Source organism: Amphibalanus amphitrite, unplaced genomic scaffold (genome assembly GCF_019059575.1).
Source record: "Amphibalanus amphitrite isolate SeventyFive unplaced genomic scaffold, NRLGWU_Aamphi_draft 000343F_arrow, whole genome shotgun sequence".
In the NCBI taxonomy this organism is placed as follows: domain Eukaryota; kingdom Metazoa; phylum Arthropoda; class Thecostraca; order Balanomorpha; family Balanidae; genus Amphibalanus; species Amphibalanus amphitrite.
Window position 1 is genome coordinate 595604 of NW_024881838.1, and position 22155 is coordinate 617758.

Consider the following 22155-nt stretch of genomic DNA (forward strand, 5'->3'; position numbering starts at 1 on the left):
TATCACATAACATTCAATTTGGCAAGTCCTGAATCTATTGGTGGCTTTCCCGATGCGCTAGCTCAATTTGATCACGAGTTACTGACAAAAAACTCAGATGACCCTAGTGACATAAATGGCATCATGCAAGGTCAACAATGCAAAAGTGAAGGATCAGACATTGCAAGGAGTGCATGAAAGCATGATTCTGTGTGCTTGACATAGTTTTGGATCATTCTCAGAGCCGAAATAACAGTTTCCAGATTTATCCATCGATTTATGAAATCACGTAACCGACCTGACCTTATGTGACCTTTAGGAGAAATTCGAGATATACAAGTTGTGGGACCCCTGGAGGACCCTAGGTCCTGTAACTTTCATCTCTCTGTAAAAGCTCCCCTGGCACTTGAGGCATTGCAAAGTTGCAACATTTGAGGACCATGCAATTGCAGAGGTTCACTTGACATCATAAGTCAGTGACATCTGACCTGACATGAAAATATGGTTGGTGTCAAAAGCTCCAACTTAACTGACACGGATAGCAATAACATACAATGCCTACAGCGCTGAAGGAATGCTTTTTGGGCTTTGATTATTGTGAGCTTGGATCACAATCAGGATGTGAATTGTGAAGCTTATTTCATCCAGCTTACACAGCTAAAAGGTAATTGGTATCAGCAAATGTCAGGAGCATGGCAACAGCGCTTATCCTGCCAAGATCATGACCAAAACTCGTGAGTATGATAAAATCAAAATGAAAAATACAGAGAACCTGAACTCCTCACCCTAACCTCCGACCACCTGACGAGTGTGAAAAAGAACGCGGCGTCTTCCCCAAATTTATAAACAGAAATCCAGTAATGGCGCACATGTGACATGTCCTGCGCACAATTCGCGCGAAAGTAAGAAACGTGCCACTACTAATTTAACAGCGCGCTAACCAATGTTAATTAGGGCTTCAAATAAGGCAATTTCACCCTGAATTATTGACAAAAAGTCACACACACAAATGTAAAAATCAGATTAATTATGCATCTGTAAATATTAGGTTTAAATATAAGATTCAATGCATTAACAAATGTCTTTTACTGTGGGAAGTGGCGCCAAATTTAATTGATTTTAGTCGCTGGAAAGATAATTAGACCCAAATTAGACCTTAGGGCTAGACAATTGATGACATTGCAAGGACAACAAGAAAAGACTGGACAGTAGACAGAAAGAAGTCATTCTTTTTCATTCCATTTGAGCCCTGCTCTAATATCTCAAATCGAATACGGGCACGATCCCAATGATTTAGGGGAGCGTCCGTCCGTTTCCCCGGGTCGGCCGGTCGCCGTAGCAATAGCCTGCTACTTGCTAGGAGCCGTTTCAGCCCTCGCCTTTTGCTTTGAAAGGGGATGCCATGCACGCATAAACTAGCAAATATGGTTGTGCACTAATGCAGCCATTTCACCTGTGACCTGGAGAATGGAATTTCGCATCTTGTTTGGTAGGTATTAGGTATATTTTTAATTACTGTAACAAGATATAAAGGTAAGGCAACAAATGTCAAACAATATTGCATTGCATGCATGAATAAAAACACTATTTCTCATCAGCTGCCCAAGAACCACATCCACTCATACGTGACAAAAAAAAAACCGAAATGTTCGGTTGAACCTTCCGACGGTTGCCAACTACGCACATCGGATCGGTGCATTCCCCTTGCCTCTAGCCGCAACCATATGACGGATTACGGACGGTTGGCATGCCTACTTTCCCGGCCTTGAGGAGGCCTTTTTGGGCTTTGGAGTTCGGCGCGCGGACCGCCCATCGGTCGGACCGATTTTCCTCGTTGACGGTGCATACCTATTTCAGTTGTGTCTACGGGTAAACCCTGCTTAGTTTGTCGATGCTGGGTTTTACGATTATAAACGGTACCTAATGCAGCAAAATACTCTGAATAAGAATAACTCGTAAAGCAAGAGCACAAGTCCTGCATTTTGCAGCAAACAACGTCATGTCTGTTAGCCGTGTTAGGCACGATGCTGGATTTTGGCCCCGCGTCGCTCGTCTCGGTCCACTGTGCGCCGCGTCCGCTGCACCACCTGGCGGTCAGCGGCGGGCGATGCCGCACACCGGTCGAGTGACCTTGCGGAGCGGGCGGTGGCGGCGGTAGCGGCGGTGCTCAGTGCTGGCGTCTGTGAGTCGCCGGTGTGGCTGCGGTAGCGGCGGTGTGCTCTCGCAGACAGGTGCACCGTTCACCAGCGACCACCTGTGATCGGTGAACACGGCATTGTCCGCAGGGACATCACCGACAAACAGCAGCATCATGGGCTAGCGACAGGTGCAGGTGAGTCGCCGGGGTCAGCGAACTTCCCGTCACCCCTCAGGCCGCCGGCGACTGTGACGCCATTGTGTGAATAACGTTCACTTTGTTCTGGTTTCTTTTGCGGACGGTCGCCGGCGGATAGTGGAATGTGACCGCAGTGCGTTACCACCAGCGTAGATCGTCACCGCATATGTGCACAGTGCATTCTCGTGCATTCCATTTTACTGTGATCACTGGTGCGTCTCCCTCGCACCCAGCGTCCCACGAATTTAAATTACGTCTTGCGAACTATAATTACGTCCCGTCCTCGGTCCTCCCGTCCTGAGAACGAAATACGAAATAAAAACTCCCGGCACCGTTTTCAGGCGACCGTCGGTGAAAGGGCGGTCGTAACGGTGCATTTTTATTTTGGCTGGCATCTCCACAGTGTAGCGTCACTATTGCGAGACAATCCACGGCCCGGCCCTTTTTGTTACCTCCGTCCTCCACCACCCGCCTGGAACCTCCAGCGCAGCACGGTGTGTAAACGGCGGCCGTCTCAGTCTGCTCGAGACCCGACAGAGACGTGGTCCGGACTCTGGGTAAATATCATTCTATGCATGCTCTGCATGAGACGTCGGCTGCGTGGGTTCGACTTCGATGTGAACGGACTTACAGAATTAAATTCCAAATACCCACTAAAAACGCCCACCGAGCTGCCGTCTACATATCTGGACCCACCCAGTTCACCGCCCGTGGGTGCAGCGGGCTGCAGCAGCCAGCAGGTCACCCTTCAGTGCTCACAACATCGGCCAGACAGCGATCATTGCAAGTTGACCATACTTACTACGGGTCGCTGCGCCCCGCAGGCCGTCTGCTCGACTGTGGGTGTTGCACTGTTACGATAAAGTGCCGGAGCGGTCCGCCCGTCCGACCGGTTGCTGACTAACCCATCGGCGGGGGAGGAGGCGGCTGGCCAGACGCGACTGACGTCACTAACTCACACCATACGATCTACAGGCACTGTATCGATGAATGACCGATATGTGAACTATGCCCGGCAGACTAGACTCCAGCCTTCCCACCTGACTAACCTCCGAGGGTCCGACCACCGACCTCCGACTCCGACCTCCGACCGCCGACCTTCAACCTCCGACTCCGACCACCAACCTCAGGCGATGCGTCTGTGCGGCTGTCGGCTACGCCGGAGCACGGCCCTTCTGCTGGCCGTGCTCGGCGTGGCCGCCGTGCTCTACGTCCGCTACATGCAGCAGGAGGTGGAGCTGACCGACCCCGACCCGGACGTGGTCAGGATTATTAGGTGAGTCGACGTGGCCAGGTCACTGAATGGGTCACTTCAGATAGTCTCCTCGGTTAGATCATCTCGGCTTGGTCACTGACTGGGTCACGCTAGGTCACTGGCTGGGTCACCTGGACTCTAGCTGAGTCACCTGCCCCTATTTGCATTGGCTACGTCACCTCTACCAGGTCCTTTAGTTAACCACGGCTAGGTCACATCTACGAAAAAACATCGAATGGGTCTACTCGACTGTATCACTTTTGTTCGGTCAAGGCCCAGGGGTTGGTTCACAGGTCAGGGCGGTGGGCACTGATCTGTTCATGCTATTCGGTGCGTCGCCTGTATACTGCTGCATTTAGCTGATCTGACTCATCTTATCGCTTTGTTTCGCACAGGCAAAATAAAAACCAAAAGGAGTACATCAACCGGAAGGGCATCCACGTCGTGGTGGGCCACTACAAGGGCGACCCGCCTCCGGAGAACCTCACCCAAGGTCAGACTCCTCGGCACTCGCTCATACATGGGGAGGCGTGCGGGAACGCATGCAACAGCGTTAGCACGTAGTACGCCACTTATTTTTCGTTTCGCATCGATCGTATGGTTCTGGGCTCTGGCCATATTATTACCGCCGTATAACGTGATATTACGTATAACGTTTAAACTTTAAACCCATGTAACGTGATTAAAATGTTTAATGTTTTGCACAATGGCATGTCGCAAACTTGAATAAATGTATGAACGTTTAGACCAAGTTACGACTTTCACAAGCACCTGCATAATGCATGATGTCGATAAGCGGCACTTCAAAAGTACACGACCGCAATGCTGACGCCGTCTCTGTCTCTGACCAGCAGCTATTCTCAACACCAACGACTACCGCCCGGTGCCTGGCGAGGGCGAGAAGGGCATGCCGGTGGTGGTGCCGGCCCACCTGCTGGACAAGATGCGGAAGCTCTACCGCATCAACGAGTTCAACCTGGTGGCCTCCGACCGGATATCGGTGAACCGCTCACTGCCGGACGTCCGGCGCGCAGGGTCAGTGGTCCTATGGAGCTCAGTTCATACGTGTTGGATGCTCTGTATAGATTCTTGTTCGTATGCGGTAGTTGCTTATTAGTTACGGAGACTCGGGAGTTTGCATTCAGTAATTATTATTTCCGAGTTATTATATTAACTATTGCGTTTTCTTTCCTTTCCGAGTTATTATATTAACTATTGCGTTTTCTGTGCCCTCTTGTTTTCTGTACTTACAAGTTCTACACTAATGAAATGTGGCCCATGACCGACAGGATAAAGGTACCCATGCATTGTTCGTAAGCAACAATTAACACGCATTTTCACTCTTTTCTCCCACAGATGCCAGGACAAGAAGTACGACCAAAGTAAGATGTCGGCTGCCTCCATCATCATCGTCTTCCACAACGAGGCGTGGTCGACGCTGCTGCGGACCATCCACAGCGCCATCAACCGCTCGCCGCGCGAGCTCCTGAAGGAAATCATTCTCGTCGACGATGCCAGCGAGCGCAGCTTCTTGGGACGGCCCCTGGACGAGTACGTGGCGCAGCTGTCCGTGCCCACTCGCGTGGTGCGCATTGAGGAGCGCACGGGGCTGATCCGCTCCCGGCTCATGGGAGCTCAGGAGGCGTCCGGTGATGTCATCATCTTTCTGGATGCCCACTGCGAGTGCACGGAAGGTAGGTTACCAAACAGGCTCACGACGAGCCGGTGCTCCGTGAGTCCGTGCGGTCGGACCCGGTTGACGGAAGTGACTTTTGCGTGCCGTCCTTCAAACATTGTTGAGCTCGCGGGTTGCAGCTGCCACCGATCCGTTTGTGCTGCGCTTTTAGCTACGTTCAACAGGCTGGCTGGAGCCCGCTACTGCCCTGGTACTGTAACCCTGCAACAGGCCTTGTAGTAGCCACTCTGCTTGCCGGCAGGCTGGCTGGAGCCTTTGCTGCCCTGTTACGGTAGCCTGTCCTATAGTTAACACTGTCCAATCCGACAGGCTGGCTGGAGCCGCTGCTGGCGCGGATCGCCGAGAGCCCCACCTCCGTGGTCTGTCCCGTGATCGACATCATCAACGACGATTCATTCGCCTACACACGCAGCTTCGAGCTGCACTGGGGCGGCTTCAACTGGCAGCTGCATTTCCGCTGGTTCACACTGGGCGAGCGCGAGATCCAGGCCCGAAGGAAGGACAACACCGCGCCGTTCAGGTTGGTAAAGGGGACACTGAGTCACTGACTAAAAAAGGTCTGCTGACTTAACTTGGTATCGGGAGTGTCGGGAAGGGTACTACCCTCGGGTGGCTTGGGCTACTTTACATACGAAGCCTACTTGCCAGTCAGCTTGCATTGCATGGCCGTCCGTGTCTGTCGGCTCGTCTGTCATTCGAGATTCTAACAGTCTGTATCGTTATCCAGTCAGTTTGTTACTTTGTCCGTGCCGCTGACGGATTCTCCATCAGTTTATACCGTTCATCCGCCTGGCTGAGGATTTGTCCATCAGTCTGTGCCGTTTGTCAGTCTTTCTGACGGTTTATCCGTTTTTTTTTTTTCCACAGGACACCGGCAATGGCCGGTGGGCTGTTCGCGATAAACCGGGACTTTTTCTACCAGTCCGGGTCCTACGACCGGGACATGGACATCTGGGGAGGCGAGAACATCGAGATGTCGCTCCGGGTGAGTTGCTACAGCTCACAAATGACGATTCGCCATTGAAATGTGTACCTACTGTTGAGGCGAGGTGAAATAGGGTGTCCGTATTACACTCTAAATGCATGTCACCTTTGGTTGGAAGTTGTAAAACCGTTCGCTCATAACAGAAAAGGGTTTTATTTGGCTTTGGACGTGCCTTAGACCATGGCACTACAGCGACAGAGTCCTCAGGCCACTACCAGGGATAGCGGTGGTAGTAAGCCCCGTGCTCCCGAGCGCCGTTGGTGACCAATAAATGGCCCACAGGTATGGATGTGCGGAGGCAGCGTGGAAATACACCCCTGCTCGCACGTCGGACACATCTTCCGCAAGAACTCGCCGTACACGTTTCCCCGCAAAGGAGGCGTGGGAGGCGTGCTGCACCACAACCTGGCCCGCGTGGCCACCGTCTGGATGGAGAAGTGGGCCGACTTCTTCTTCAAGGTGAACCCAGGTCAGTGGCGCACGGTTCTAGTGGGGTGTGTCGTGTACTGAGGTGAGTGTATCGATCTCATTCGCTCTCCACAACAAACCCAGCTGTAGCATCAATGAAGACAGAGTCTGTGATTGGGATGCTGGCTTGCATGGACGAGATTGATGTGACCAATGACGATGTAATTTGTCAACAATGCTTCCATTAGACCACATTTATAATATTTCCTGGCTCCCTTCCTCAGAGGCCGCTAAGATGAAGGACACCACTCAGGTCAGCCACCGGATGATGGTGAAGAAGAGGATGAACTGCAACAACTTCAAGTGGTTCCTCGACAACATCTGGCCGGAACACTTCTTCCCCGACGATGACCGCTTCTTCGGCAAGGTATGTGTGTACTCAACACATCACCTATCCGTACATAAATGTCGTTCATTCCATTGGTCTCGGCAGCAGTCAGATGAGGATATGTTGCTACTAGCCGGATAACGAGCGGCTGTCGATCTCAAGCCGTTGTTTGTTCATTAGGGCTTTTGGCGCGCTGACTGCGGTGGTCATTTCGCGCCCAGATCTCAAGCCTCCGTCACTCACCCATGCCCTTCTCCGTTCCCAGATCCGTAACGACAAGCTGGAGCACTGCGTGCAGCGACCGTACGCCACGGGCACGGGCCAGCCGTCGGGGCCGGCCACCACCACCGACTGCGCCTCCAACTGGTACACCCCCCAGCTGTTCGTCATGACCGTCGACGGCTTCATCATGACGGACGAGTCCGTGTGCCTGGACGTGCCGGACGGAGGCCGTGAGACGGCAGAGTCGCGGGTCCGGATCCACGGCTGCAGTCAGCTGTCGCGCCAGAAGTGGTTCCACGACTCCAGTACCAGTCAGCTGGTACACGTGGACTCTCAGAAGTGTCTGGACCTGCCGACGGCGGCGAATCCGGAGAGCCTGGTGGTGCTGGCCTGTTCTGACGGTCCCAGTCAGAAGTGGACGCTGGAGGAGGTCCCGTGGACGTGAGACGAAGGGATTCGAGATCAATAACGAAGGGTCCCGTGGACGTGAGGAGATGAATCTCAGGTCGTCATGAACAAAACACTATGCCTCAGAGGTGTGACGAGAACGTTAGACGTTTATCATACCAGCTGTGTGGCTAGACGATTTGACGAGAGAACGCTGAGCGTCTATCACAAACTGAGAACTGCATCTCAAGGATGTTACAAGACGCTGAACGTCTATCTGAGGAGAGATTTGCCCAGCGGACCCAGTGATACATTTCCGACCATTCCGTCCCTGTGATAGTGATACTCGTGCCTGCAGGAGACTAACCATTACTCGGCTCGGAGAGCTGAAGGTGAACGCGTGAGTGAGCGATTTCGGGTGCCGGGAGACGAATTCTCACTCCCAAGTCAGTGCCGACATTTCATCTGTTCATAACATGCTCAGTGCGAGTGTTTCAGGCGAGCCCGTGATTGGTGACTTGCGATAACTCAATAACCACCTTTTCACGTGAAAAGGCGCGATAGGGAACGGATCGTTGCTATGTGGAGTGACTCGATGGGCAGCGATGGGCACCCGCTTGTGATCAAGGGTCGGACGGGGCGGACCCGATGGCACCACGGCCGCATATTGTCGGCCGTGTGCTGCCCAAGGCTCTATAGAAGTGCTGCCCTGACCGCGCCAGCCCCGCCACAGCGGCTAACCTACCGATACGTTTAACACTGACCAAAGCCGCCCGCGCGCAGGTCTCCTGGCGGGCCAGCGTTCAATTCGCGAGTGTTCCTAACCTCCTAACGTCTTCCGTCCAAGGACCAATAAGAGTATGCCGCTGCTGACTCGGTGGCAGAGGCTATTTATTACTACAGCTAATGTCTTGTTTTTATACTTGTTCTTCGTACCGAAAATGTGCTGATGTTTTGTCATGACAAATATTTATACCTAACCGCACGATATTGTGTATCACAGACTGAATCAATATGAAATAACTTTATTCAGAGTTTATCAATGAACAGAAAAATACAATTCTGGAGGGAAAAGTTACAAAACATGTGATAAACTGGTTTCCACACTTGCTTAGAACGAGTCTCTAATGCGGTGGAGTGAATATCTCCTACGCTTTTGGTCTTTTCCGCACATCACAGTTAAAAAGTAACTCTGCACAACATTGGTAACACCTATATTAAACCTATACATTATACAACGTGGGCGGCCGGCCGGGGGCGGGGGCGCGGCGGCGCGGCCGGCGAGTATTGACCAGGTGCGGCGGCGGGCCGCTGCGCTTGTACTGTCCGGTTATGAAGCTGAGGGCCGCGCCACCGCGCCCGTCGCCGCCGCTCGGCGTCCAAATCAACGGCGGTGGAGAGACGGAGAGAGTAGGAGAGAGGGGAGGCGGGTGGACAGCCGGGACGGCGTTAGTGCCAGCGGGTCGGTGAGTGGCGGCAGGGACGCGGCTGCTAGCTGCGGAGACAGTCCAGGAGGCGGCGCCGACCGCCGCCGCCGCCGCCGCCCTCACACTATTGCACACGCGGCACCCGTATAGTGCCGCCGGCGGGGGGCGCGGCGCCGACCTAGGGCCGCGCCGGCCCGCGCGTCGGCGGCTCGACCTCACGGCGGCGGCGGCGGCGGCCGGCCCCGGCGCCGTCCGCGACCTACTCGAGAAGCGCTGGCTGTCCGAGCGCGGCGCCGGCGGCGGTTGTACCGCCCACCGGCGCCGTCAGAGGGGGAGACGCGCGCGCCGGCACCGCGGCGTCAAACAATGAGGAGGCATGCAACACATACGGAGCGGCCGACCGAAGGGTGGCGCCTCGGGGGCGCCGGCGACTGCGGCCGCCACAGGGGCCGCCGCCGACGCCGACGCCCGTCTAATGCTAAGCGAAAGCGTGGCGAGCACGGCGCCACCCTGTGCGGGTGACGCCGCGTCGCGCAGCGGCCAACTAATCCTAGGTCTCTCACGGCGTGCTGAGGATATCTGGGTTTGGTGCGCACGGGTCGGCGGCCGGCCTGCGCTCGGTCGCTGCCCTCCCGGGTGCGATCAGATCGCGCGCGCCGTCTGCTGGCGCGCAGGCGGCGCCGTTTAGAACGGCTCGGCCTGGACCTGGGCCGCCGACCCGCCGCCCGGCGGCTGCCCGCGGCGGCGCCGTCCGCTGGGACAGCGCGCCTGCGGGCGCGGCCAGCCGCCGACCGGCGACCGCTATGGCACTGGCGAGGCGGCGGAGCCACCGGGCCGGCCGGCCGGCCGCGGCCAGGGCGGATGCGCGCGGCGGACGCGTCACAAAGCGAAGCGATTCTCCCCACCGTGCCGAATAGACGCGCCCCGGGACGCGGCGTTGGCACCGGCCGCCGCGCACCAGCGCCGCGCCCCACGCACCCTGCTTCTCTGACTAGACCTATCCTTATAAATATGTACAAACAGGCTGGCCGCTGGGCGGCGGGCCGGCCGGCGTCGCGGCGCCTCCGGCAGCGGCCGGGCCCGACGCGGCCGCGCGCCGTCCGGCCCCTCGCTCGTCCACCATCCAATACCCAAATATCCGCGCTCACTAGCTTAACACTCTTTTGAAGAGTTTCCAGTAAGGTACTTGTCTATACAAAAATGAGAACACTTTAACATGAACTATCACTTAAAGTTCAAAGAGGGCATCCGGCTCGTGCAAGAGCACGAGCTGGCCGGGACGGAGCGGCGGCCGCCGCCACGGCCGGCCGCCGCCCCGCGCCCGCCCCACATAAGCGATTGTGTCGGATAGTTTGATTTGTTTCTGGCCGTCCGTGTCCGGCCGGCCGGCTGACTCGTCTACAGCACAGCGTTAGTAGTTTGATTTGGCGCCGCTCAGAGCAGGTGCAGGCCGAGCGCGGCGGCCGAGGCGGCCGGCTCGCCCGGCCCGGCCGGCAGCACCGGCAGGTGGTAGTACTTGCAGCGCGGCCGGGCGCACTTGCCGCGCACAGAGTCCCGGCACACCGTCACCTGGTTGCTGCTGGTGATCTCCACGTGGTCTGTGGGCACCGGGAGGGCCAGGTCAGCGGGCGAGGTCAGCGGGCGAGGTCAGCGGGCGAGGTCAGCGGGTGAGGTCAACGGGTGAGGTCAGCGGGCGAGGTCAGCGAGCGAGGTCAGCAGGGGTCAGAGGGCGAGGTCAGTACAGCGAACACACACCAACCACAAAGAGGACGACCGAAGGAGCTTCAGACAATCGGGATAAGGCACACATTGAGGAGAGTAGACACCGCACGGCCGAATGAGGGATTCGCTGCTCCAGATAAATGAAGCACACACTCACAACGGTCAGCGACAATTTTAGGGCAGCTCATGCACAGCGAAGCAGTTAACCGGCTGGGCTTTCCTCTTTGTTAAAATGACAGAGCATCATCAGAGCAACACTCGATAGTCGATAAAAAGGCATCTTCACGTAAATCAAAGCAACACTTGATATAGAGGCACCGTCACGAAACGAAGAAGTAAAATTAGTCCAAATACTAAGAACTACTACGCTCAATCGATCACAAGCGTTAGCTGCTAGTGAGACCCTCGCCGGCTGCCCCGAGCCCCGTCTGATCTCCGCTCTAGCCACAGTCACGCCAAACACGGCCCACGCACCTGGGACGTAGTGGACAAATTTACAGGCAGGCCGAACGCAGGCTCCTTTCCTAAAATCTTGGCACACTGGAAGGTTGTCCAGCAACTGTAAGACAGAGACCGGTGAGCGGACGGTGCGCCGGCGCCGGCCGAGAGCATGTCAACATTGCAAGTGAGAGAGAGAGAAAGAGAGACAGAGGAGGCGGCGCGGCCGGCCCGGCCGGCGGCCGCGCGCCGCCGACCGAGCCGACAGCGTGCCCGCGGCGCGGCGCGCGGCTCTCAATTACGGCGGCGTTATCGTTACTGGACAAATGTGACGGCCGCCCGCGCCATCGGCCTCAAACGCGCAGCTGCATTGTATTATCGTATATGACCGGCCAGCAATTGTTGTTGATAAGCGTCGTTACTTGTCACATGCTCAACTATGCATTCGATTTAGCCACAGTTTCAAAAACCTTTGACTTTGAGATAAGCAGCGAACAAAATTCAATACTGGCAAAAGAAAAGAACACACGAAAAGCAGTATAACGTCGGCCGCCGGGCCCATAAGCAGCGGGGTTGTCGGGCAAAAAGGATGGGAGAGGTTAATGGCGCACAAAATTTGCTTCCGTAATGACTTTCGAAATGTGATACAGTATGTAGGCAACCTGCTCCTTCGACGGAACAATTTAATAAATCGTACTGATCATAATGCAATTAATGCCTTTTCACAAAAGGTCTCTTTCAACTCCTTGGTCTGTGATATGGAAACTCATGCTGCTGTGCAGCATCAAATTAGGTATGTCAGTCACTTCTTGAATTTTATTTCAGCTCAGTTGATTTAGGATAAGTAGACAACACGAAGAATTAGTATTGAAATCGAGGAAGAACGTTAGAGTAAAATACGTTTGAAGCCATGAATATGCTCTCCCACCGTCTGAGCTCGGCGGGCTGCGCCGCGGCGGCCGGTGGGGGCCGGCCGGGCTCCTCCGGGTCACGGGTCAGGTCAGAGGTCACGGCAGGACGCCGGCAGCTGAGGAAGGCACGGACGCTGAAGCGGGGACGGAGTAGGCGGGCGGCGGGCGCCGGAGGCCGGCGGGCGGGTCCGCCGGGGCGGGCGGGCGGAGTCAGGGCGCGGTCCGGCCGGTACGGGTCTGACTGACTCGCGGCGCCAGCAGTGGGCGCCGCCGGAGAGGGGGGCGGCCGACCGCGCCCTGTACTCCGCAGCACAAGCGGGGCTGAAGCGGGCCCGGCGGCGGCGTGAGGTCGAACCGCCGCTCCATACTACCTGTCCCAGAGAGTCCGTGTATGTCACAGAGTGTGCGTTATTGCCTAGCGTCGGCAAGCCAGCCCAGCCAGCATGCACGGGAGTTGAAGCCATGCCACGGGTCGGGAGACGCCGACCCGGTCACAGGCGTCCGGCCGCCGCAGCCAAAGAGACGCGCCAAGTGTGGCCGAGCGCGCGCGGCCGGCCGGCCGGCGGTGTCGATCAGGTGTCGGTGGAGTCAGGCCGTGGCCGACGGTCCACGGAGCAGTCAGCCGTGGTCATTCCGACGACAGGAGAAAGACAAAGAACAGAGAGAAAGAGAACAGAGAGAGAGAGAGAAAGAGACAGAGCGGGGTTGAGAGGGGAGAGAGCGGGAGATAGAGCAGAGCGCAGGTGTGACGGGGCGGCAGAGCGGCAGAGCGGCGGGGAGAGAGTGCAGGCGGAGTGACCAGCCAGGTCCGGCCGGTCGGTCGGACGGATGATTGTACGGACGGACGGACGGACGGACGGTCGTGGCCAGCAGGAGAGCAGGAACGCAGGTCCGTGTTACGGGAAGAACATGGAAAAGCCAAAACAGAGAGAAATTAATGGTTGGTAAAATGACATCACATATGAAGCTGGGAAGCGGTTCGGACTACAAAAGCACCTTTCCCATCGTCCGTCATCACTTGTGGCCTCAAGCTTCTAAGATATTAGTGAAAAAAGAAGAGCCCAAAATTGGGTACGGTACCATTTATAACACGACTTTGACTAATACAAACATAGAAATACACACTGAGAGTGTGGACAAACAGCAAGTACACAGTTCATCGTGCAAGCCAGCAAGCGGATTGCTCAGCGACACGAGCCGTATCTTACAACGCCATCTACGAGGCAATCCGCTAACTGCGAGTTGTGCAGTCTGCCGCCCGTGGTGCACACACTGGGAGCCACGCGCGAACGAGAGGCGGCAAGCAGAGAGCGGCGCCGGCGGCGAGCGGCCGGTGGCGCGCCCGGCGGCGGCAGCTGCGCCGCGGACACCAGCACACCGCAGCTGGTGGAGCTCGGTGGAGCCGAGAGTCCGTCAGGACGGTGAGCAGGTGAGCTGGCCGCTTTGGTGGGCCGGTGTCCGCGGCGCGGCCGCCAGTCAGCGGGGTCGGAGGTCTGTCAGGCAGCGAGAAAGTCAGCTGGGAGTTCAACAACTAGAAAGTCAGCTCAGGGTCCAAAGTCAGAGAGCCAGTATCAGTCAGTCCAATGTCCATTAGTCAGTCCAAGGTCCATCAGTCACTCCAGAGTCCAGGGTTTGTTAGTCAAGGGTCTAGGGTCTGTCAGTGAGGGAGTCTGGGATTGATCAGTCACACATTGTCCGTCATCGTACAGACAGAGGTAGTGACGGAATCGGACAGAAAACTGGCTGTGCGTCTGTCAGTCATCCAGTCAAAAATTATCCCAGTCCAACATCCAGACACGTCAGTAATTCCCATGGTCAGCAAGTGATTCCCCAGCCATTCATCTAATCATTCCCCAGTCAGCAAGTGATGACTCCATCCAGTCAGCGATACCTGAAGCGCGTCAGTCAGTGGAGCGGTTGGACGTTAGTCACTGCCGGCCGGGCGCGTTGAACGCAGCGTGCTAGTTAGATCGGGGGAGGGTGGCGCGTACGTTGGACGGTCGTTTTAGATGCGCTCACATGCACCAGAGGCGGCCGGACCGACCCCAAGTCACCGCAGTCATTCAAGCCGGCCGCACACGGAAAGATAGACACAACACAGGCCACCGCACGGCCCAATCGAAGCCAGCCGCCAGAGATCCACACCTTAGTACAGAGCGGCGCGCGCCGGGCCGCGGGCCGCCGGGGCGGGCCGCGGGACTCGGCCGCGGCGGCCCGCGACCGCGCAGCGCCGCCCTCCCGCCGCACACAGTACAACAGCCAATGCACGCGAGCGACCGACACACGGCGGGCGGCAGCACAGTCGGCGCGGCCGAGCCACACGGCCCGCAAGCTCTCTGTCTGGTCTCCCTCTCCAGTTTGGCACCGAAACTGTGACCTCTCGGCGGATACTAAGTACGCGGCCGACGCGAGTCGACCCAACAAACAGCGAACGCGCGCGCGCGCGCAGCGGATATGGCGGCGGCCGGTCGCGGCGCGGCGCATCACAGGCAGCGGGCGCGCGGCCCAGCACAGCGGCTAGCTCTACCACCCTCTCCCCAGCCCAGCCAGCGCGACGGCACGCAGCTCGCTGCCACCGTCCGAGCAGCTACTGGAACGACACTACACGTTTAGAAACAGGACAGCTCAAAAATATGGCCAGGGACGCGTGCCGAATGGGCAGTCACTGTGAATTTTTACAGACAGTTGAACTGTCAGACTGTGGAGCAGACCAGTGACAATCACCAGCTCGACTACGTTAACACACAAGCACAAACCTGTCCAGTACCGCCATCATATGGCACAAAAAGAAATCCAAGCTTACCGTAACTAACACCTAGACAGGGTGATATGCAAAGCACGATTCATTCATATCGAACAAATACCCTAGGCTTGACACAGTCCGATCCGTTCGATATGTTAAAGAAAATACCGAAAACGGCGGCCTCCAGAGACCGGCACAACTTGCAATTTAAGCTCTCTGTTTGTGTCTGTATTCTACGTCTGCCCTGTCGGCTCACTCGTCACTATCACAGCTGACTCGGCGGCGCTCGCAGCCGCCCACAACCGAGACCAGCATGACGATCACAGGATGGCGACCGGAGCGGCGCAGCCTCCGCCGCCCGGCCGCGCGTCAGCCAGCCAGCTCTGCCCCGGACCGGTCAGAATGTGCGCAGTGGATAGGCTGAGACCGTGTGCGTGCTGAAAGAACGAATCTCTCTCTCGGTCCACCACAGCCGGACCGCTCACATTTTGCGCATGCGCTTCAGCGCCGGTTCGCCGTTCTGGATCTGGGCGTAGGCGGCGGCGGCGGCAGCGTTGGCTGCCGCCAGCCCGGTCTGTGCGGGCGCCGCTCCAGCCAGCATCTGCTGCTGACTGGCCAGGACGCTCGGCTGGCCGTAGCCGGCCATGGCGAAATAGGGAGACGCCGAGGCCGTCGAGCCCATGGCCAGGTAAGGAGAGGAAGAGGAATAGGCGACGGCGGCCGCGGCGGCGGCGGCCGGCTGGGCGGCGTACAGTGCCGCCGCCGGCTGCAAGTACGGATTGGCCGCGTACTGCTGCTGCTGCTGCTGTTGCTGTAACAGCAGCCGCTGCTGCATCAGCAGTCTCTGCTGCGTCTGCTGCTGCTGCTGCTGCTGCAGCGCCACCTGCAGCTGGTACTGCTGCTGCTGCTGTTGCTGCTGCTGCAGGAGCAGCTGGTCGGCGGACAGCGCCACAGGGGCGCCGGCGCCGGCGGTCAGGCCGGCCGCCGCCACTGGGTAGCCGACGGGGCGCACCCCGGCGGCCGGCAGCGCCGCCTTGCTGATGGCGTAGCCTGTATAGAGCGCCGGGTTGATGACGGGTGGCAGGGAGCCGGCCGACAGGGCCGTGGACGTGGTCAGCGCCGTGGACAGGCCGGCGCTGACCGTCACCGGCTGCGGGCCGGCCGAGCCGGCGTCCGCGCCCGAGGCGCCGCTGTCACTGGCTGACGCGGCCGACTGGGGCGGTGGCGAGGCGGCGCCGGCCGCTGCCGCCAGTCCGTTGGTGGCGGTGCCGTGCGCCGAGCTGGCGCCGGCGCTGGCGGCGCTGTGGCCGCTGGCCGGCCGCTCGTGGTCGGCCGTGTACTCACATGGCGTTTGGTGCAGATAGCTCTGCTGCTGTTGCTGCAGCATCAGTTGCTGGTAGCTGGCGGCGCCGGGTGCCGGGTAACACGGTATGCCCGCCTTGTCACCGGCCGAACGCTTGTAGGCCACGCCCATACCGGGGAAGGCCTGGCGACAGGTAGACACACACACAGACACACGGGTCACACGGGTCACAGGTCAGCCGGCTGAGACGGGACGGCGGGACGGCCGCCGGCGGACCACGACACACGTTACACGCGCACAGGGCAGGCGCGCGTCAGTCAAGCTGCGACCCATGGCAGGCAAATAAATGTTTCAAAAATAGCACAATTTACACAAAATTTATCTGCCGTTCACGAGATTTGAAAGCAGGTCGCGAACAAGGGCGCCTGCATAACGGTACACTAACGACGATTCGAGCTGAACTGGGCACATACCACAGGCAACAAAAACCTCAGCGGTTTGCGGAGAAATAACCTTTGGCCTCTTGATAAGCACCATCATCGTTTGTGAGCAACCTATAGTTCCATTACCGCACCATAGATTCGCTAGAAATGAGACCACTGAGTGGAGTCACTGACAGGGTCCTACCCCACCGGTGCCCTGTGAGCCGTGCAGTCGGACGGTGGCGCGGGTGGCGCGGGTGCTCGGCCGTGGGTGAGCGGTGGGCGGCCGGCCGGCCGGCGCGGTGGTGGGGGCAGCGGCGGGGCGGGCGCACAGATATACACGCTGCAGCCACGGACAGACAGGGGGTGACGGCGGAAGGGGAGGGACTGCCGCAGACGGCAGAACATGCACTCAGTGCGCCGACCGGTGGCCGCAACTTACACCAAAGTATACTTGAGCGTCGTAGGCAGGCTCGCCCTGAAACCGAGAGCAGAGAGCGTCAGAAGTGGATCCATGGAGGGCGGCACCCACACACAGAGCTGGAAGGTAGAGTCAGTACTGGAGAATGGAGAAGGATAAGTTGACGCAGACGGAAACTGAACAGATTCGGAACTCTGATTTAAAAGGCAGAGGAACGTCAAAAACATTTATGGGCCCAGAGTACAAGGGCAGCCATGCAATGTTCAATTCAATGGCACAAGCGCTCTCAATTCAACATTCTCGAGTGCACACATGAGCAAAAGAAAACAGACGGAAGAAATAAACGTGAGTGAGCGGCATTCGATTATTGAGTTATTGACTCGATTTGTACAGGGGAGCTGCAGTTGAGCAGGCGTCTCGACCCGCCCGTCTACCGCACACGGCCAGCGCACCCGGCCACAACGACACACATGACGCAAGCACGCCAGAAAATAAGCACGGAGCTAGCAAAGGCATGTCCGAAGAAGGAAGAAATTTTGACACTGTATTAGGTATTACAGTATGTGCTCTGGCGGCGGCGGCGGTGGAGGGTGCGCTGGCAGTGACTGCAGTATGTACAGGCGTCAGCGGGCGGGCGGGCGGACGGGCGAGCCGCGCTGGTGTCTCGCCACCGCTCCCAATGCTAACCAGCTCATCGGCGGCGTCTCTGGGACGCTTGCGGCTTCCGTCGAGAGCAGCGGCCGTCAGCGGCTGCTCCACCTTGAGCCGTTAGTGGGCGAGCGGCGTGCAAGCGTCGCCAAGCCAAGCAGGTGGGTGTGCCGAGGTGGGCGGCGGACACGGCAGGGCACAGCACGGGCGGCGGCCGGAGACCAGACAGCGGCAGCGGCGGGCAGAGCAGGGAGACGCAGAACAGAGAGAGACAGAGAGAGAGAAACTCATCAGCTCGGCGGGCGGTCCAGCGGCGCCGACCAGGACTGGGAACGGGCGGTGGGACAGGCAGCGGCCCACATGCGCCGCGTATGTACAGCGCACGAGGAACAGCTACCGAGCGGCCCCGCCAGCCGTCAGCAGAGCGGCCCAGCGACCGTCAGCAGCACGGCCCCGCACACGGGAAGGGGAGACGAACCCTGGCCACGTCGGCAAACGGATCATCTGATCTGCTCAAAACCGCCAGTAATGACGGCATACTTCTCAGCGACAAATAAAAAGGAAATACCCCAGATGACACATCCAGATTGATGGACGGTTGTTGAAAACTCAGCAGCACCTCTCAGAGCATAATTCCGGCATGGCCACTGTTCGTCACACCTTCACCATTCATCTGCTTGTTCCCCTCCCACAATCGTGCACAGATTTACACAACACCGATATCCAATCTCAGGCGCAGTCACAGCCAGGTCAATATGTAATGTACGTCAGCCAAATGTTGTAACCCATTCACTGTAACAGAGCATGTATGTGAGTGTGTCCATTGTCAATGTAAACACCGATCAAGCGGCGCCACACATGCCAATCGACAGAGCCGCGGAGCCGTCAGCGCTGAAAATGGTCAGTTCAAGCACAAACCCGCAGCCGGCGGCGCATATTCACAGGGCGCGCGTCACGCCAGCCGGCCCAAGCTCCCTGTTGTCCCTGCCACCGGCGCCGGTCAGCGCGTGTGTGAGGCGGCGGAGGGCACCCGCCGACTTCGGTGGACGGCACCAGCACATGGAAAGCGTCCGGGCCAGGCTGGGCGGCGGCATGCTGGCAGATGTGTGACGTCACATGCCCTCGGGAGGCGGCGGAGTGGAGGAGGCGGGGAGGCGGGGCAGGCAGCAAAGCCACATAGGCGGGGAGGCAATGAAACGGTCAGAGAGGGTGAGACACTGGTGACAGAGAGGAAAAGGAGACAATAAAGCAATTTTATTGTCCAACATCTAAAGATAATCAGCATTTAACGTTAAAATCTCGCGTTTCAACTTTGAAACTATATGTTGAATTACTTTGGTCTTATCTTAGGCTTTGAGCATTGGGCAACAATTGAAAGACTCAGAAACGTTAATGGATATCGAGCTTAACACAGTGAGCAATTGAATATTGACATGCTTAAACGTTTTGACGATATGCATGACAACTTCAAGCTGGAGAGTTGTATGACAAACTAGCATAGTTAAAAGAAAATGACACCAAACTGCTACAAAAATGATCGTGTTGTGTCACCAAACACATGCGGCAACATGTGTCCAAAAAGGTTAAAAAAGAATTCAAAAAGAAAATGGATGCATGTCCGATTAGACAAAGCAGCTTGAGTTCAGCATCAATTGAACGGCAAACATAATGATAAATTATTTGTTAGCCATGCACTCATTAGGCATGCTATAAAATGTATTGTAAAAATGTCCGCGCATACCATAAAGTGTATATTAACCAAAGAGTTAGGAAGTTGATTTTGTCCCAAAACCCATATCAATAGACAAAACTTCACATCAATGACAAAGGTGGATGGAGCTTGAATCCGTGCAATCGGCCAGTCCGAGCGAAAATGATTGAAAGGTAAGAAAACAGGAGATATGAATTTATAGAACTTATAGATAAGAAAGATAGAGTTAAAAAGATAAATGAAAAAGATAGAAATAAAGATGGATAGATAGACTGATCGATCGATTGATTGACTGAATGAAATATAGATAAAAAATATTGAAATAACTATAGATATTGGCGATTTCGAGAGAGGAGAGCGAGCGAGAGAGAGAGAGAGTGATAGAGAGAGAGAGAGAGAGAGAGAGAGAGAGAGAGAGAGAGAGAGAGAGAGAGAGAGAGAGAGAGAGAGAGAGAGAGAGAGAGAGATGTGAAGGACAGAGCCTAGGAGCGTCGGACTGGCCGAGCCCATGCAGTGAGGTCGGCCGGGTGAGGCCAGGCCGAGGGTCAGGGTACGGGGCGGGGGGCCGGGGGGTACGGGGTACGGCGGTGCCTACCAGTGCGGCGGGGGAAGCTCGCGGAGCCCGGAGCTGGGCCTGCAGGTGCGAGGGGGGATGGAAGTAGCGGCACGGCTCGCGGCCACAGCGGCCCTTGACCGCGTCCATGCACACAGTGACCTGGCCGTCGTCCACGGCCACTTGGTCCGGCGGGTGGGCGTAGCGACACTCCTGTTCGGCGCGCTTGCACGCGCCCCGCTGAAACTCGCGACAGACCTGCAACAACAGAGCCAGGCAGAGGCCTCTCAGCGGCGCTGCACGGGCCCGCGCCGTCGGCCCGTGGCGAGGGGAAGGTGACGGCGGGACGGAAGGATCGGAGCAGAGGCGGCTCTTCTCCCGCCGGCGATTGGAGCTGCTTGTCGGACTGAACGGATGGAGGGAGGCAGGGAGACAGAGACGGGAGCCGGGGCCGGCGGGGAAGCAGGGCACAGGGTGCGGCGGAGGCGTGAATCCAGCAACCAAGCTGCTCCTGGGTGATGGTGGGGCTGAGCGGGTGGCTGCGGGCGCGGCGGGGTGGCGGCGGGTCGGTACGGGTACGTCAGCCGCCCGGGTCAGCTGCAGGGCACACCGACTTAGCAGCGCGGCGGCGGCGGCGGCGGCGGCGCGGGAGGCAGAGTATGTGACAGTCAGCTGCGCCAGACCACACGGGCCAGAGAGAGACAAGCGTGTGCTACCCTACGCTGCGCCGGTGCCGGTGTCCGCGCCGCCCGAAGCCCGGTGATGTAGCTGGCGGCGGCGCCGAGAGACGCACACACACACGCACACACGAGACCCCACACGCACAGGCGGACGGACACAGAGAGACGCAGGGACGGCCCGCTCACACACAGACAGACAGACAGACGGCGGCCCGACAGCGGTCCGGCGCCGGCGGCGCCCTGACTGCAGCGCTATGTATATGGCGGAGGAGCGGCGCCGGCGGCGGCTGCTGCGACCTTACCTCCAGCCGGTCCGAGCGCTGCATCTTCTGCTGCAGCTGCGGCAGTGCCAGCGGTGCCACCAGGCCGGCGTCACCCACCGCCTGTGTCGGCGCCGCCGTATAGAACTGGGACATGCTCGGCGGCAGGCTGTACATGGGCGCCGTCGGAGACGTCATCTATCGGCAGGACGGGCAGGCGTTAGTCGGCACGGCCGCCACGGGCGCGCTGGGGCGGCGGACACTGACGCCCGAGAGCCGAGATAGGCTGGCAGGGACTGGATTTTGCAAACGAACAGTGCTGGCAGAAAGCTGAGAAATACTTGATCGATAATATTTGGCAGCGAATGGTAATGTGAGCCGCTGACATAAATCAAATGATACATGAGTAGATGATATGTAATTGCACATATAAGTTATCAGCGCTGCGCCACGGGACGCGGAAGTGGCTCCGCTATAGCGTTTACCGAGGTCAGGCTGCGGTGGCCGGGTCGGCCCTACTCACATGACCCAGCCTTGTGAGCACAGACCATATGCAGGGCACGGTGGCGGGGCATGCGGCTGGGACCACAGCAGCAAGGGTCGCATGCAGGGCAGGCGACATGGAAAATGAGGGTGATTGTGGGACACCAAAGTCACACTACCACAGGGCCCCGTCTCCCCAGGCTTCAAGTAAGCGACTAGCAAAAAATACTGAGCAAGAGAACGGCTGGCAGGACCCTTCCCAGCATCTACCCTCCCAAGGAGCCCGCATCCTTCGTTAGTTCCCACATAACATTCGTAGGAGTAAAATATATGTTCCTGGGAGAATAGAAAAAGAGACGTCGATGGAGAAGAATGTCGGAGAGAGGGAAGCGAGTAAGCAAGACGGAAAGAACAAGAAAGAGCGAGCGAGAAAGAGAGAGAGAGAGAGAGAGAGAGAGAGAGAGAGAGAGAGAGAGAGAGAGAGAGAGAGAGAGAGAGAGAGAGAGAGAGAGAGAGAGAGAGAGAGAGAGAGAGAGAGAGAGAGAGAGAGAGAAGAGAGCAACAGAGAGCGCGCGAAGGAGGTTCCTCCCGGCGCCGCGCCGGTCGGGCGGGCGGGCCGACCGCCCGGCAGCAGCCCGCTGCGCCGCGCCGCGCCCGCTCGCTCGCGCAATCGATGCCGGCGGACGGCGGCGGCAGTGGAACGGCGCCGAGCCGACCCGCCCGCCTCTTTCCGGTGAGATAGCGCCCAGTTCCGGCCGGTCGGGCTAGCGCTGCTCAA

At 57.7% G+C, this 22155-nt stretch overlaps 2 protein-coding genes across 9 annotated transcripts in view; one reads left to right on the top strand and one right to left on the bottom strand.

The window, feature by feature from the left end:
• Positions 1 to 2068: 2068 nt before the first annotated feature.
• LOC122389069 (polypeptide N-acetylgalactosaminyltransferase 1-like) lies at positions 2069 to 8683 on the top strand. 3 transcript variants are annotated; one of them, XM_043380742.1, is made up of 11 exons: positions 2115 to 2311; positions 3334 to 3590; positions 3965 to 4062; positions 4424 to 4604; positions 4926 to 5263; positions 5575 to 5785; positions 6133 to 6250; positions 6533 to 6719; positions 6943 to 7085; positions 7312 to 7698; positions 7744 to 8683. In XM_043380742.1, the coding sequence occupies exons 2-11, from the start codon at positions 3448 to 3450 to the stop codon at positions 7756 to 7758; spliced, it is 1821 nt and encodes a 606-aa protein (XP_043236677.1). In that variant the 5' UTR covers positions 2115 to 2311; positions 3334 to 3447; the 3' UTR covers positions 7759 to 8683. The 3 variants fall into 3 exon arrangements, with proteins under 3 accessions (XP_043236678.1, XP_043236677.1, XP_043236679.1); XM_043380743.1 differs by having other exon boundaries at positions 2069 to 2311; positions 7312 to 8683; XM_043380744.1 differs by lacking the exon at positions 2115 to 2311 and having other exon boundaries at positions 3359 to 3392; positions 3426 to 3590; positions 7312 to 8683.
• Positions 8684 to 9338: 655 nt separating this feature from the next.
• The window catches only part of LOC122389070 (muscleblind-like protein 3), a 29574-nt gene continuing 16757 nt past the window's right edge, over positions 9339 to 22155 (bottom strand). For 2 of the 6 annotated variants that reach the window (XM_043380748.1, XM_043380747.1), the window contains 7 exons: positions 20937 to 21092; positions 17730 to 17801; positions 17064 to 17099; positions 16241 to 16382; positions 12525 to 12568; positions 11279 to 11363; positions 9339 to 10680 (listed from right to left, as the gene is read on the bottom strand). In XM_043380748.1, coding sequence (XP_043236683.1) covers positions 10517 to 10680; positions 11279 to 11363; positions 12525 to 12568; positions 16241 to 16382; positions 17064 to 17099; positions 17730 to 17801; positions 20937 to 21092 — 699 coding nt within the window. In that variant the 3' untranslated portion in view covers positions 9339 to 10516. Of the gene's footprint in view, positions 10681 to 11278; positions 11364 to 12524; positions 12569 to 16240; positions 16383 to 17063; positions 17100 to 17729; positions 17802 to 19996; positions 20213 to 20936; positions 21093 to 22155 lie in introns of all 6 variants that reach the window. The other 4 variants (XM_043380746.1, XM_043380745.1, XM_043380750.1 and 1 more) reach the window with 2 other exon arrangements.

What these genes read in the sequence shown, in the direction of transcription:
- LOC122389069 (XM_043380743.1), top strand. Translation starts at nt 3,448, where the DNA reads ATGCGTCTGTGCGGCTGTCGGCTACGCCGGAGCACGGCCCTTCTGCTG. An exon ending in GACAACACCGCGCCGTTCAG is followed by an intron (nt 5,786 to 6,132) that starts GTTGGTAAAGGG and finishes TTTTTTCCACAG; the next exon opens with GACACCGGCAATGGCCGGTG. An exon ending in ATGACCGCTTCTTCGGCAAG is followed by an intron (nt 7,086 to 7,311) that starts GTATGTGTGTAC and finishes CTCCGTTCCCAG; the next exon opens with ATCCGTAACGACAAGCTGGA.